General features: G+C 30.3%; 1 protein-coding gene across 10 annotated transcripts in view; it reads right to left on the bottom strand.

The window, feature by feature from the left end:
- Nucleotides 1-17,582, bottom strand: part of qtc (GRIP domain-containing protein quick-to-court) — a 64,876-nt gene that overhangs the window by 27,278 nt on the left and 20,016 nt on the right. For all 10 annotated transcript variants that reach the window (XM_076393770.1, XM_076393768.1, XM_076393769.1 and 7 more), the window contains exon 3: nt 12,546-12,810. In XM_076393770.1, coding sequence (XP_076249885.1) covers nt 12,546-12,810 — 265 coding nt within the window. The remainder of the gene's footprint in view (nt 1-12,545; nt 12,811-17,582) is intronic.

The following is a 17,582-nucleotide window of genomic DNA, read 5'->3' as shown; positions in this document are numbered from 1 at the left end:
GTGAAGCTTATTAGTGAAATTTCAACATGAAATTGGTTACAAATGTACCGGATGTGATTTAAAATACAGTAACACCATCTGTTGTAAATTATTTAAAATGAAGTTATAGCCCTAATGCATATATGCCATTATGATTGTTAATATTTTTCCCCCTGACAGGTAAAACCATAATTTCATCATTGTAAACCTTCTGTGATTTCTGAGCAAATAACTCAAAAAAGGGTCTTTTCCATCTAGTTTGGAAGTTCTAGTTCTAGTTCCATCAGGAGTGTTTTGTAGACCCGCGAACGGATGGTAGTTCCTATGAACTATACAGGGATGCATTAGAGCTTACCAGTCAATTTCTTTCAATTTTTGCTTAACGTTGTCGTGATGGAAAGAACCTGCTGAGGTGATAATAGAGCGTCGAATTAAGGATTTGGCAAAGTTCGAATATCTCATGATTCCATCTTAGTCAAATCTCAGTCCAACCAAACAATTTGTAGACCTTTATGAAGATTCGAGTTTCTTTTGGTATCTAATCTGGTGTGGGCTCTGAGTTGAAAGATGCTGGTCTACCTCGATACCCCCTCTACTGAGTAACGCAGGCGAGGTTAATTTTTAATATTAAAGTTTTCAGGAAACTGGTAAACCGGTAAACCAATTTTGACACTTACATAAAAAATAGCCCACTGATCTGTCTATTACCAAAGCCCAATAGCTTTTAAAGGAGAAAATTAATGACGATACCTTTATAACTAGAATGTTTCATTGGATTGTTATATGTCACTTTTGGGATTCGCTATAGTATGTATAGTATTCAATAAATAAAATGTGATATAATACTAATACATATTGATTAAGAACTTAAACTACACTTGATTACACACCCACAATAGTTGAGTGGGCAGGTTCCTTTTATTATATTTACATTAAATTTACCCTCCCACTAATGTACTTGCTATACTGTACTTCATCTACTATTTTTATTAGTTTTTATTTTAATAATAATAATAATCCAATAATAATTTATATCAAATAATTTTTTATTTATTCTGTGCCTATTATGAAGAAAATCAACATGGATATTAAATTTGTTATTTTGGTATTTCATTGGTGATACATATACCCTATATAGTAATTTGAGATAAAATACCGCAGTCTAGCCAACTTGATAGCCTCAGTACCCAAGTTGATACAATGACCCCTATACCACTAGGATAGTGGCGGCTTTGAATTCTGTCTGGGCAGAGATATAAATGTAGATATAGATAAATATATAGATATAAAAATAAATTTATGTTTGTGAATGTTTATATTGGTGTTATTTCACTCATGTTGGTAACCAGGCAGAGGAAGATCAGAGGGAAGTCTTCTATAATTATTGTTAAGTGACTGGTCATTTAATAAGTTCAGGAAGTTTTCCAAGCCCATATTACGGAAATAAGTGTAAACCAGGTAAACCCTAGATGGTTAAAGGATATCCTAAAATATACACACTAAATATATCTAAAATTGAAGATAATAAAACATTATGTAACATTTTAAATTATTAATATTTTCTCTCTATAGAACCGATCATGTTGTTATTTTACTTCCTCAAGGTTGATAACCGGCTCAAGCTATCTGGCTACTTTTTGAACTTATTATTATTCCGTGACAGTATTTATATCTTTCTTAACTTTGAATTTTAGGCATTTGTTATATATTCTTAAAAATTTCATATGCTTTTTTAAAACCTTGCCTTGAAATTTATATAAATTAGTAAACTAATGGTGTCCGTTATGTTGTAGATTTTTAATGCTTCTAATACTGGTTAATTGAATTGGATGCAGAATTATGTTGCAAGATGTTACTTAAATTATATTAATAAAAAAATGAACCAATCAGTTGGTTTGCTTTAGTGCAATATGAATTACGTCATAACGTGAAAGTTGGTAAAAAAACTTTCAACTATTAATTGCAAAAGAGCACTATTAATAATCAACATAGTTTACTTTGATTTTCTCTTTCTTTGATATATAAATTTAATTAATTAATAAATTTATAATGTATTATTTTAGAATTTGTCAATATTTGTTAGTTTAATCAAGAATAAACATTGTCAAATTAAGTATTAGTAAAGTTCTATAAATTAAGTAGTTAATATTATAAACAGTTTTATCTTTTTACTTTTTAATTGATTTTTTAAATTCTCATTCTCTCTCAATCTCATTTTTATATTATCATAATTGCTATATGTTTATAAAAATAGTATATGTTATAAAATCATCATTATCATAAATCTATAGCCGGTGGTCGGGGAAAATGTCTACTTCTCAACCAATAGGGAATGAAAATAATGAAATATAGGTCTACGGTAGGATAATTGTCACATCCTTAAATGTCTTAGTAACAATAACATTAACAACTGTAACATTTCCTCATAATATACCAGTTTTGTAGTACGATTTGTTTATTGCTTCAAAATAGGCCTCAGTTTCGGCGACACACCTCTTCACTCGACGAAAATTTCTTCCCAGGGAGCATTCCTTTGAGATCTGGGAACAGGAAATAGTCGATGGGGGCAGATCTGGAGAATATGGTGGATGAGGAAGCAATTCGAAGCCCAATTCATTGATTCTTGCCATCGTTTTCACTGACTTGTGACACAGTGCATTATATTGGAGAAGCAGCACTTTCTTTTTCTTCAAATGCGGCCGTTTAACGGCTATTTCGTACTTCAAACAGTCCGATAACGAACGTCTGCAATAGTCGCTGTTGATGGGCCTTCCTTTTTTAAGGTAGTCACTGAAAATTATTCCATGCGCATCCCAAAATACAGACGCCATAACCTTGCCAGACGACTGTTGCGTTTTCCCACGCTTTGGAGCGGGTTCATCGTGTGCAGTCCACTCGGATGACTGCCGATTGGACTTCGGAGTGAAATTATGTAGCCATGTTTTATCCATTGTCACATATCGACGCAAAAACTCGGGTTTATTACACATGATCATCTTCAAATACTGCTCCGAATCATCAACTCGTCGTTCCCAAATATGCCCAAATATTCGTGAATGATTCGTTCAGTTAATATCTTCAGAGTGTCTGCTATTTCATTCAATTTCAATTTACGGTCATTTAAAATCATTTTGTTAATTTTTGAAATGTTTTCATCGGTAACAACCTCTTTTGGGAGACTATTGCGTTCACCATCTTCGGTGCTCATTTCACCACCACTTTGTAGACTTAGCATATCAATCCTTGATGTTTGATTTTCCTGGGATAGTGTCCGGAAACTCGGCATCAAGCCAAGTTCTTGCTTCAATTGTATTTTTTTCCTTCAAAAACCAATATTTTATCAACAGGCGAAATTCCTTTTCATCTATTTTTTTCACAATAACAAAAGTTGCTTCACTCAAAATGCTATAATTCACAAACTAATGATCCGACAGATGTCAAATTTATACACTCATCTTTTGAGGGTTAGGGACAACTAAAAACCATATGGATTTAATTCTGGCGGCATTTTTGTGTTAGGACAGGGATTTTTCAATTAACCTGTTAAAGAAGAAAAGGCTCCTAGACCCCCTCCTTATTAGACCGATGCAGCTTATTACTTCAATGGTAGATATCAATGGTACTTGAACTTCTACATTAGACTCGTTTAAATTTTCAATAATATGTAATCCGTCAGATATAAATATTTTAGTCATCGAAACTAACATCAGATTGGTCAAGGAGTTTGTAGCCTCATAATGAACACATTATTATTGAATTTGTGGTTTTAAAAAGATTTTACATTACTATGTTGAAAATCAATCATTTTGATATAAGCAAATAGAACCATCCTAAAATTTTTAAGGGAATATATTTTCGAAGAAGTGATAATAAAACACATATTTTTTTAATTAATAAGAAAAATTTTATTACTATTTCAATGTTCAAATGTACCTAGCTCTAGAAAATAGAAATTGAGCTCAACGTCAAATTTCATTAATCGTAATTCTCGAACAGAAAATCCAATAAATTCAATAATAGTAAAATGTTTAAATAGAAGTTGGTTTCCAATTTATCGCATTTTGATGTTTAACCTAAAAATAAAGGACATCAGTAGAAACGAAATACATTAATCTAACAATGTTGTTTGCGGTTTAATAGCTGTTAAAAAATAGAAATTTGAGAGATGGCATTTTCCGCTTTTATTCGCAATATAATGTTTTTTTTTATGGAGAGAGTGAATTATAATTATACCTTCTTGATGAAATGCAATTGAAATATTAATTCGTTAGTTTTCTTTTCTCGTAAATAATTGTTATCTTTTGTTGTGCACTAATAGTTTTTCAGAATGTGTTATTAATATTTTAATAGCTTACTAAAGGAAATGTTTGTTTTACAAAACTTTACTGAATGAATTAGCTGAAAGTCTCTGATAAAGGGCTTATTAGATTCTCCTTTGAGTAAAGAGCCATAGAGGATATATCAAAAGGAAAAGATGACAAAGCTTTTCATTATATCTGGTAACTTTAGAAACATAGAAAGGCTTTTATAAAAATAATTAACTTTTGATTTAAATAACAGGCAATTGTTAATCAACAATTGTTAATTATTAGTATTATTGCTAAATTAATACGTTTTAGTTACATTTTTACACAACACATTTTATTAGGTGAAAGCTTACATTGACTATCATAACCGATATCAATTGTTGAGAATACGAAATATAAATGTAAACAATCGTTATTAGATAGGTATTATTAGATATTATTATATAGATTAGGTATTCTAGTCTAGAAATTAGATTTTTAATTCTTTAAAAATATTTTCAAAGCTTTAAAAATATGCATTTAAGAGAATTCAAATTATCTTCAGAGCTATTTCGGAGATATTAATATGATTATAACAATTCTTCTAAGTTTTTTGTTATATTTTAAAATCTCCTTTTTATCGACTATTGCTTATATCTACTGCTTAACGTGGGCTTCGAACTAGTAACCGACACCGTTACTTCAAAGTTTCAGAGTTATATCTGCAATGTTTGTTAACAATATTTTTCTACAATAGTATGTTTACATCGAAATAACTACTTCAATATCGTCTAAATGAAGTTTTCAGCGACATGTTTGAGGTGAAGTTTGAAGAAAATTAGTATTATTCATCAACACATTGTCCTATTCAAAAATATATTGGTAAATTCAGAAAATAATACCGGAATTCGACATATAAATATATAACTTCGAGGTTCGCAGGCGTGTAACATAATTGAAACGTGAAGAAAAATAATAAATTATAATATATAATACCAATAGTTACATAATACGGAAGAATTCCGCTATTAGAACTGTTAGTAGAAAGTTAAATAAAATATTAATTATATTAGTGCGTTACATATAAGGATTAAATGAATGATATTAAACATCCATACGTTAATATAGCTGTCACGAGAAAGTTTAAAATGTGTGTGTTCGGTATATAGAAAATATATTATAAAATAAAATATTTTTATGACATAAATATTTTGGCATATAGTCCTTATTCGACTTTAGGCAAATTATTTGTAACGTTTTCGAATAAGTGGAGCTGAAAGCGTATGGCAGAGTGTCGAATATCCTGAAAATTTACACTAGACCTTTAAATCAAATTTTAACCTTTTTCTTTCAATGATATCTAGTCTCAGTCAGCTTAGTTTCTAGCTAGGATGGTTGTTCCTTGTCAAATTTTATATTTCGGCTATAGACTGGTTTGGACCGGACTATAGATTGACTATAAGCTGGTTTCTTCGGCGAATTGACGACAAACTCAATCTAAAAAGGCCCTTATACATAGCCCTACATCATAATGCTATGTATGTATTACATACATATTTAATTTCTGTTTACTGATGCATGTTGCAACTGATATACTGGTAGAATAAGTCGGGTATTACAGACCTGTTTCGCTGCTTAGTGGAATATTAAAGTTGTTTGAGCAACTACTCTCATAATGTATTAAACCATTATTAAATAATATCAGTTTGCTGATTTGGATTTCGAAATCGTTGCTTAATAATCCAAGTGTATAGAGTAATAATGGTTATTAAAAGGGAATTTGGGAAAAATAAATACCACGCTGAAATTTTCTTGCACTTATCACAGGCGTTAGACCGCCTGTGGCATTTTGGACTAATTCAGGAGATGAGGAAATTGTTGCTGCGGTATTATTGTCAATTGTTAGTGTCGTATCTTTTCGAAAAATAGTTTAGATTATCCCATGAAGTGGCATTTTCTATAATAAAATTTATTTTGGGTGGAATTCCTTCTGGTAATCGCCCTGGAACTTTCATTTCTGGAAGGATTCATTTCTGTATAGACAATATAAGATCTACAGAAGAACTTGAGATTGAATTAGAAAGATAAAAATCTAATTTTATATAATTTCAAAGATGCTACGTTACACATAATCCACTTAGATGGCAGATTAAATTGGAAACACCATGTTAAACAAACACTTGGACAATCATATGTAAATATGGGATTCCACAATGTCATTAAATCCACTAGTAATAATTAATTTTATTAGTAAGTAATAATTAATATAATTTAATTTTATTTTAGGAAATACATACTGATTTATTTATCTCGCACTCGTGTTCGTGAATTGATCCAAGTACAAATGAAAAGTAGTAATAAATTAACTTATAATTAAATTAATCGTATCTAATAAAATATATTATAATTTAATCTTAACTTAATCTTAACTTAATCCTTAAATTTAAAGAGTAAGGGAAATGACCAATAATTCGAAATGAAGTTAAAATGATTACTAGTAATATAATGATATACTCATGTAAATATATATTAAAGTCGATGTATGGTAGGGGTGTCGATATTTTTTATATCGGATATATCGGATATTAAAATATCGTTTTCAATATTTATAAAAAGTATCGATATATCAGAGAAAAAAATTATATATTTTTGCAATATAATACTTTTAATAAATCCTTAAAATTAAGTACCAAATTAAAAGGTTAAATAAAAAAAAATATTGCCTAAAAATATCGATATTTTTTCGGCATCCCTAATGTACGGCACTGTTTGGACCTTACCAATGATTTTAAAAGCTTTTAGTAGGATTATATTACATTTTTAGCAACAATAAAATTTACCATAATTTAAACATAAGGTAATATAACTTAAATTTAAATAATTTAAATTGTAAATGAAATTTAATATATTTAGTAAATATGAAATATTTTATCAATTTAAAACTTTAATACAATTTTAATAAAAATTGCATTAGTATGTTATTGGCGAAAGTAGCTTTAATACATGGAAATATAATAATAGAACTCGTGATTCTAATTTTAGCATGAACTAGTTTCAAAATGTTAAGGGACGTGACATGATTAATGAAAATACTGCTGTACAACTTTTTAATAGATTGATTGGTTCCTGAAATACGTTATTAATAGAAAATAAATATATTAATAGAAGTTAGCAATTTTATTATAATATTAAAGCTTAGTAGGTTAAAAGTCAACTGGATAAATACATTATGACAAAAAACAACAAAAAGCTTTCTTTGAAAAATTTGTCCGGATATGTTATTGCTGTTTTAATTCGTGAGGTATCTATAAAAATCGAAGAATTAACTACACACACCAAACATTTACGAATAAAACTAAACGACCTCAAATATGTTTTTATCAACTTAACTAATAAAAGGCTAACCAACGCACTAGATCGCAAACACTATTATTACGATTATTACTAGACAATATTGGATCGCAAATTAAAATAGAAGGAACATTTTAAAAATAAATTAGTCGAGCTGAAAACAAAATATAGACGGCTATGTTGGCTTCCTGAAAGCAAATTTAAAATGACAATAATAAGATTACGATGTATAGTCAAGTGTTAAAACCGATATGGTTGCGTACTATACTGCTATGGGGTTCATTAGTTCACTATACAGCTGTAGGCACTCGGCGCAGCAATATAAGGAATATTCAAATATTTCCGAACAAAGTGTTGTATGACGAATTTGGTATACACGCAATGCAACATACGGTCAAAGAAGTTAGAAGCTTCATCAAAAGCTAATTGACTATCTTGCTCTATTTTTGCTAGAGAAGGCAATAGCGAGTGCTATTGGAAACTTTTGTTTTGTTGTGTTTATACGTGTATATTGATCGACTATAAGGACAGTCGTTTTAGTCGCTAGTAGTCGTTTTAGACTTTTCGAAAATAAGAACTAGAAGCTCAACCTGAACGATGTCGTGATTGATGCCACATGATCTGGTTTATTAATTTTTCTGGGAATAATAGAAAATGAACCCACTTTGAGGTAATTCTAGATATATTCACAGATAAAATAGAGATTTAACTTTATAGGCAATTTTGAAGAAATTTTATTAGTTGTTTAAATGGCTATGCTAAAATCCGCGAAGATATCTGATTGTTTCATTTCGTTTCAATCGTATCTTCAGTGTGTCTTACGTAGGGAAGGGTGTGTTTATTTTTTTATTCGGTTTAGTGATTAATTTATTAATCATTAGTTCGTTAGCATAATATCGGTCTGTAGTACAATGCACCACAAAAATGCAGAAATGCAGCACCGTTTTCGTTTGAATAAGTGTACGTCTGTGTTTAATAATGTTATTTATTTTAATATTATATTTTATGGATATATTTATTCTTATATTAGATTTTATAGATCTGTGTATATTATATTTATATTTAAAATAATGTATTATGTAATTTTACATTATATATATATTTATTTATACAGATTATATATATTTTAATTTCTTCAATAATTTTTATGAGTTCAAGTTATATGAGTGGTCGATTATAACCCCATCTAGACATTGGATGTAGCAAAACTTTTTTTCAGAGATTATTATTGACTTTTCTCTGTACTAGTCTATGGATATATTGTGCTAACAATATATTGTATTTTACTAAACACTTTACTAGAAACATAGAAAAAGTTATGATGAAAAATATTTCCTTAATGTAAAAAATTAAGACAAATTTTTATGTTATGGAGCAATGATATTTACATTGTTATTATTTTATAGTCATACATGTTACTGTACATTATTGAAATATTGCGTCTTAAAAATGTTTATTAAAATAATATACGACAATAATGTGCAAGTTATAATTTGAAAGTTTTTGGTAAATTATAAATACAGAAGTGTTGAAAATTTCTACCAAATAATAAGTTTTGTTTTTTTACGCTTGTACAATAAATCGTCAGATCTCACGGTAAAATTGTATAAAATGACACATGAACTTCTCTTTCATCTATTGCTCCAGTACGCCCCTGCTACTATTATTATAACTTATATCCCAAGAGAACGGAATTAGGTTTAAGTTAAAAAACAATAGAATAGTAGAAAACTGATAAAAAATAGTGTTGGCAACACATTAAACCGATCGGTATAGAATTTCACGAGGATAAACTATTGTACAGTATAATTTCGTATTTATTAACTTTATTTGAACTCAATAATATAATACAAATATTTTTACATAGGGAATGAATTTGATTCGTAACATTAAAACATTATACGATAAGAAAATTGAAAATACGAATTGTCTTTGTAAATATATATGTCTATATATGCGACTACCAAACGAAACGAAAGCCTATAGACCTATATCACTGCTGCCAGTAATATCTAAGGTTTTTGAAAACACTCCTATTGAAAGAACACCAGTTTGGGTTTATTAACAAGCATTCAACAGCTGACCAGGTCCACAGAATAACAGATGTTATTGAAAAAGCCTACGAAATTAAAAAAGTATACTCAGCTATATTCTTAGATGTAGCACAAGCCTTCGATAAGGTTTGGCATGAAGGCCTTGTTCATAAACTACAGGTAATGTTACCAAAACAACACACCGCACTATTAAAATCGTACATTACTGCCAGAATGTTTAGAGTCAAACAAGAAGAAGCTTACTCTACAATAAAAGAAGTTAAAGCAGGTTTACCACAAGGAAGTGTACTGGGGCCAATGCTTTGTCTAATCTACACTTGTGATATACCACAAATGGAGAATATTACGATGGCTACATTTGCTGATAATCCTCACGAAAATTACAACAGGCAAGTGACAATATAAATAATTGGATACAAGCCTGGAAAATAAAAATTAACGAAACTAAATCTGTGCATGTGCATTTCACCTATAATCAGCCCGTACAAGCACCAATAACATTAAATAATACTATCATTTCATATAGCAACAACGCTAAATGTCTCGGAATAAATCTTGATGCAAAACTTTGCTGGAATGAACATATAAAGAAGAAAAAAAAAAGAACTGGAATTGAAATATAGGAAAATGTATTGGCTAATGGGTAGAAAATCACAGTTATCAGTAGATAATAAATTGTTATTATATAAGCAAATACTGAAACCTATATGGACATACGGAGTTCTATTATGGGGATGTTCTGCAAAGAGTAACATAAACAAAATATAATTTTTTTAGAACAAAGAGTTATTGTGCGCACCCAAATACTATAGGACTGATTACATACATCGAGACCTTCAAATACCTACAGTCAGTCAAGAAATCAAGAAAATTGAAAGGGGACATGAGGAAAGACTCCATTCTCATGAGAATATTGAAGTATTGTAGATTTTGCAGATATCACCAGAACAGGACACAGGCTCAAAAGAATCAAACCATCTGATCTTGTGTAGTGTTGTGTAGCGAGGTGCATATAATAGAAAATACAGCAGGGACATGTATAAACATTATTTCACCAGGGACTGAGATAGGGCCGATGGGTCCTCCTAGTTATATACCTAGAATTAAGTTATTATAAAGACAAATTGTAGGTTAGTCGGAAACGACTAGTAATATTGTAATAATTAAATAATATAAAAAAAAATATATATATATATATATATATATATATATATATGCGACTAATATGGCCCTGGTTGTTCGAAAAACGATTTGAAATTCTTTGATTCGATTTCGATTTGAATTCGAAAAACGAGTTTGATTGATTCTATGCGATGAGTGTTGATTGATTGATTTTATGTTAGAATAAAATAATTTTTAAGTAAAATAAATATGTTTGCTTAAACCATATACGTTCCCTAACCAGTCGAGCCGGTAGAATTCACAGAGATCATGAAGCTTTCTTTTTAGAATTTATTCTATTAACCTATAGAAGTTTAGTTATTACTAATTAAGAAAATAATCAGTGTATTAAGAAAAGAATTAAGTTAACGTTGCATTGGTAACCGTCCCACAGATATTCGAAAGATTCCTTGACATAGTTAAATAGAGTTCAGGCAAAAGTATCGCCATTCAAGCAGCAAGAATACCAAACTGGATTGAAGGTACCCCCTGTACTCCCAAGTCCCATAGCCAGAAACAGGTAGAGGCAGAAAACATACATGCTTCGAAAAACACAAGTGGCCATGGTTTCCTCGTACAAGCATCGGAAGTCATGGAGTCGCATCACCAAGGGCACACTGAAGTTACTGTGATCTAAAATAATCTACTGGAATTTGGATGAAAACTTGTAGATCTGGGTATAAGGCCTAAGACCATCGAAGACAGACTGTAGTTACTGTGAATTAACATAACCTACTGGAATTTGTGCGAAAAAAAAAGAAAACAAAATACTAAAAATTTGAACGAAGTAGGTGAGGGTGTATGGCTACCAAAGATGGATTACAGTAGCTGGCGTATATTATTAGAATTTAAGGACATCAGAACTTACGAAACTACCCCATGCAGTTACACCATGGACATTTGGATAAAAACTGCGTACGAAGGTAGATTCGATACTCATAAATTGTTTCACTATAATGCCAAGTTGCCTAGATAGGAGAACGACCACGTATGTCCCTTTGGTCGTTTCTTTAGGAAGAGGATATTATATTGCGCGACTCATACGGTCCCGGGCTGTAGAAAAAACGGCGTGTCTATATCAGATTGTGATAAGGGCTTCATTTACATTAAAATAGGATGGGACCGGCAGTGTTGCTTGTGTAGTCAGTTAAATAAAAACGTTTTCAAATCAAATAAAAGTTCTTATTTTACACCTTACACGTTTTATAACATACACATATCGTAGTAATTTTATAAATAAAAAACAACAAAGCCGGAAACAACAGGAAACAATTAACTTAATTATTCCGATCGCAGCTCTTTAGATCGAAACAAATTATTCTCGATGATTTTACATTCGATTTCGATATCTGGTTTTAATCAAAAGAAATTCGCGCTATTAATTAATAGCAGCAGTGTGGCAACGTGACCGGCCTGAATGCATATGTTGATTTAATAAAAAAAAAAAACAAATGCAACTTTTAAATAAATCCCGGTAGGGCAGGAAATTATTAACGAGGCAAGCAAACGCCTCAAGGCCGAACACCATTATTTTCTATAACCTCTAAAACGTCCGCAAAATATTAAATGGTTGTTAATAGGGACGATATAACAGCGTTTAGCGTTAGACACGGGGAAAAACACATTAGCGATTAACATTGGCGTTTGTACCGTAGAGAAAGGACGTGGAAAAAAATGACAGAAAAAATGGTTTGACAAAAAATACACTACTTACTAGACTGCGAATCCTGCCTGGTGATTGGGGAGAATTGACGGTAGCCTTGCTGATTCCCGTCGGTGGTTTGGTCGAAATTTTCACTGAAGCAGGTCGATGTATCGACGTCGATTTTCCACCATCGTTGGTGGCGCGTTTATCACCCCTCTCCATGAACGAGTCGCCCCGTTGCAGCGGAGGGTCGTTGCCAGACTGCCGTCGGCTGGCAGCACCGTTTCCTGGTAGGGGTCGAGGGCTGGCAGAAATGTTCTGCCTTCGGTCTTGACTGGAATTAGGATTATTGATTGTTAACCATTTTGCGATGATGCTACTTTTTGTATACATTTTATTTATTCGGTTAATTAAGATGTTGTCTAGTTTATAATATATATTATCGATTTTGTAATATTAATTACATTTGTGTAGTAGTATATTTTTTTTAATAACTCATATAATCGCATTTACTCGCAACTAAAACCTAGTTCGTTATGTAAATAAAACTTTATAAGTAGTAGAACTAAACTAACTATTTAACGCTATTTTAAAACTTCATCTTCAGTACGAACATAACCAACATTTCATAATTAAGTTTAATTTGAAAAATACATGTTAAGACAGCACTTTAGACAAACATAATTCGCTAACAATGGAATAAAAATCTCTACCAGTGCGACTCTATATTGTTCCTCATTTCATCACTATAGATTGCTGGAAGAAAATCACAATTATCAGTATATAATAAATTGTTATTATACGATATTATAGAATTATTGAAACCTATATTATATATATTATGGAATTTAATTATGGGGATACTCCTCGAAAAGTAATATAAATACCAAGTTTTCTAGAGCAGAAGTCCTGATAAGTATTATAGATGCACCCAGATTGTCACTCAGGACTCCATTCTCATATGAATACCGAAATGTTACAACTCTTGGATAGCACCAGAACAGGACACAGGTTCAAAATAATGAAACTATTTGATCTTGTATAGTCAAGTCTACTAAGGTACATTTAATATATAACCTGCAGTGTTAATACATAAACATTATGACACTAGAGACTAAAATAGGGACTATGGGTCCTCTTAGATTGTAGAGAAAGGTAAATTGTAGATTAGTAGTGTAAATAAAACTTTATAAGTAGTAGAACTAAACTAACTATTTAACGCAATTTTAAAACTTCATCTTAAGTACAAACATAACAAAAATTTAATAATTAAGTTTAATTTGAAAAATACATGTTAAGATAGCACTTTAGACAAACATAATTCGCTAACAATGTCTACCAGTGCGACTTTATATTGTTCCTCATTTCATCACTATAGATTGCTGAAAGAAAATCACAATTATCAGTATATAATAAATTGTTATTATACGATATTATAGAATTATTGAAACCTATATTATATATATTATGGAACTCAATTATGGGGATACTCCTCGAAAAGTAATATAAATACCAAGTTTTCTAGAGCAAAGTCCTGAGAAGTATTATAGATGCACCCAGATTGTCACTCAGGACTCCATTGTCACATGAATACCGAAATGTTAAAACTTTTGGATAACACCAGAACAGGACACAGGTTCAAAATAATGGAACTATTTGATCTTGTATAGTCGAGTCTACTAAGGTACATTTAATATAAAACCTGCAGTGTTAATACATCAACATTATGACACTAAAGACTAATATAGGGCCGATGGGTCCTCTTAGATTGTAGAGAAAAGTAAATTGTAGATTAGTCGGCAGCGATTAGTTTAGGTTTAGGAGTTTAGAAACAAGTTTAGGAGTAGTGCAAACCAGAATTATTACCTGTACCCAGAATAGAGTTCGTATTCGAAATTAAAGTATCGAATTGAAATGAAAGTGTTAACTTAATTTTTGTTTGTGGATCACCTTCAAACTAGTATAACAATAAACTCAGATTATTATTACAATTTTTGGACAAACTGAATTGAAATTATTATGAAAAATGCCAATTTTAATAGAATAACAAAATGTACCTGTTGACGTCGATCAACTATAAACTTCAACTAAAAAACTTATAAATAATATGAGCTATTTATGTCTTTTACAATAAAGCCAGTATTATTAGAATAAAAAAAAACAAGTAATATGATTCAGATTATTAACGTAACCTTTTAGACAAGCGGTAAATAAATTTTAATTGGGAAACATTAATTCTAACGCACTAAAAAACAATTTTCCATTAAAATAACGTACCTTTTTAAGCGGCTCAAGAACGTCTAGCTAAAATCAGCTCCTTATGACTTTTGTCATAAAGTTAGTATTATTAGAGTAAAAAGAATTCGAACAAGAAAGTAAAATCACCTTCACAATTGTAAATTAGTTTTCTAAACTCTTTGAAAGATGTCAAAGTTCAGTTAATTCAGGTGGTGAATTGTGTCACCATTTTGATTTTGTCATTGGAAAACTATCAGATAATATCCATACGTCAAAAAAATGTCAGATTTATTGAGAACATTGCCGTTGTTCGTGAACACAGAACATAGAAATATAGAATGGGAAATTAATTAATTAACCATGTTCTCATTGTGCATCTAAATCACTAGAAGACTGTTATAATACCACTAATTTCTAATAAAACATACTTATAGTCTATCCAATAAAACATCCAAAGAACGTCATCCACATTTATCATCATTTATCATGTCGCAATGTTGCCGCATCAAATTGTGTTGCCGTTTGTCGGTTTATAACCTCTAACTATTATCACCAACATTTTGAATAGTTTTGTTTGTTGAAGAATTTGAATCAACACAAATTGAATTTTATAGATTGATTCGGTTACGTCTTAATTATACATTTTTACAAACTGCATTTGACAATATATTTATGAGCCTTGCTCGTTTTATTGGAAGTACTATAGCTTGTTTCATTTCATTTCAATATCGTCACGTCCTGTGACATATATTATTATATGCAACATATTCTGTTGTATACAATAATTTTTATTTGTTATATTATTTCGGAAGATTTAATTATCCACATTAATCATATTTTAGACTATTTTATTTTTATTATATTGTATATTATATATTATATTTATTAGAAACTATTTTATCAAATAGGACAATTTAAGAAATTAATTTGACTGATTTAAGGCATTAATAAGGTTTCAGCAGGATTTGTATTTTAAATATATTCGAATATAAATTATATACAATTTTTTATATATTTTAAAGTCTCATTTTTCCAACGATGATTTGGATGATTTCGAACGAGGGTTTATCTGGACTGGACATACCGTTTAACGACCAACTTAAAAATCATCCCGGAGACAAAGAGTCTTACCCTGCCTGGTTGCTGGTGTGATTGAGATCATTTTCTTTGTCGGATTTTACACTCTTGCCAATCACAAACATAAATTTACGACCATGCCTCAACGGGATTTGAATACAATGATGATTTTGGCCTGAAAAGAGTATGTTTAACAGTCTCATGTTCTGTACTTTTAATTTAATAGATTCAACTGGAGCCATACGTCAGAAACTTTTTTTTTCATAGTTTTGTCAAATATCGTGAAGATTTTTCAAAAAAACTTGCTGTCAGTGACAATATTAGTAATAATTTGATGCCCTTCAGAACTCAAGGGATTTAAAGTCTGTTGTCAGACCTTAATGGGGTATTGTAGTCTAGAAATTTGAAATGATCGATTTTTTCATATTTCCAAAGTTTAACCTTTTAAATATATATAGCTGTAGTGTATGTGTTAGTGAGGCGGTATATAAAAGCAAAATTTTAACCGTGTTTTATCGAAACCAGTTATTTCGATACGATTGACAGATCTTTAGTTTTACTGAAACGATTTACTTGACATTTGGTAGAAGCCTTTTCTATCATCTCTTCTGTTAAGGTAAATCTATAACGGAATTTGGATTTTTAATATTTTTAATTATTGAGTAAATATTTAACAGTAAAAGGAGAAAAAAATTACAAAAAATTGAACGGACTTTTTGCTCGGCAAGTGACTTCAAAATGATCAGTTAGTAGCAGTTAAAATAATATTTAATTAATTAAATAGGTTTAAGTAGATATTAAGCTAAATTGTGTGTATATATTAGTATATAAAATACGTGTAGCAGATATATTAAATAAGGTTTTTGTTTATTTTTATTTAGTTATTACAACGATTGTTATTTACATAGTTTATTTTAAAACTTTTTTTGTGTTTAAAATCTAATCTGATTATTTTTTACTTTTTAGTGAGTCATAGTGTTAGATATTTGCTCAATAAATTACGCAGTTATTTTATTTAATATTACAAAGGGTAGGCCAAGTAAAGGTGCAGCCCGTATGAGGAAAAATAGGAATAAAAATACCTAGCTAGCCTACCTAGTCTAGCGTCCCCGTGTGAAAGCTTAACTTTCTAACCGTTACAGCATAGAAACAATTGTATATAATATTTATACAACTTTCCATACGATATAGTTAGTGCATAAAACAAGCTGAATGGTTTTTACACTGAACTGCTTCGGATTTTTCGTTACATCAATTCAGCAATTACATTATACACAAATATCTGATTATTTTAGAAAAAAAAATATATGAAAACTTTGTACACGCATTTGTAATTTGAGGCTTTCCCTCGATTTACCTTCCGCCCCCTTCTCCTCATCAGATCCTAACTTGGTTTTAATGGGACCACTTCGGAAGTGCACTCTTTCGAATAAAAAAAGAATTTTGAAAATCGGTCTATAATACACGGAGAAATCGACGAGAATACATTAAAAATATATATATACCAACGAACATAAAACCTCCTGCTTTTTCGAAGTCGGTTAAAATTTGGACGAAAAGGAGTTTTGTTTTTGTATATGAAATTTCTATTTGTATTTTAAACAGTAAACGATTCGTAATCTTTCTCATATAAAAATATTCGCGCAATATTTATCTCACTTGAGCCGTAATCCAATTAAAGTCCTTTGATCAATTGTAAATCATCAACTAATGAAAGTGCAAGATCCGTAAAAGAAAACATAGTAAATCATTATTTGAAATGTACCTCGTGACAATTCTAGGTTTTCGATA

The sequence above is a fragment of the Rhynchophorus ferrugineus genome, unplaced genomic scaffold (genome assembly GCF_030347505.1).
Source record: "Rhynchophorus ferrugineus isolate W39M unplaced genomic scaffold, kcgeb_rfMv2 rfM1, whole genome shotgun sequence".
NCBI lineage: Eukaryota > Metazoa > Arthropoda > Insecta > Coleoptera > Curculionidae > Rhynchophorus > Rhynchophorus ferrugineus.
This window is presented reverse-complemented; position numbering and strand designations above follow the sequence as displayed.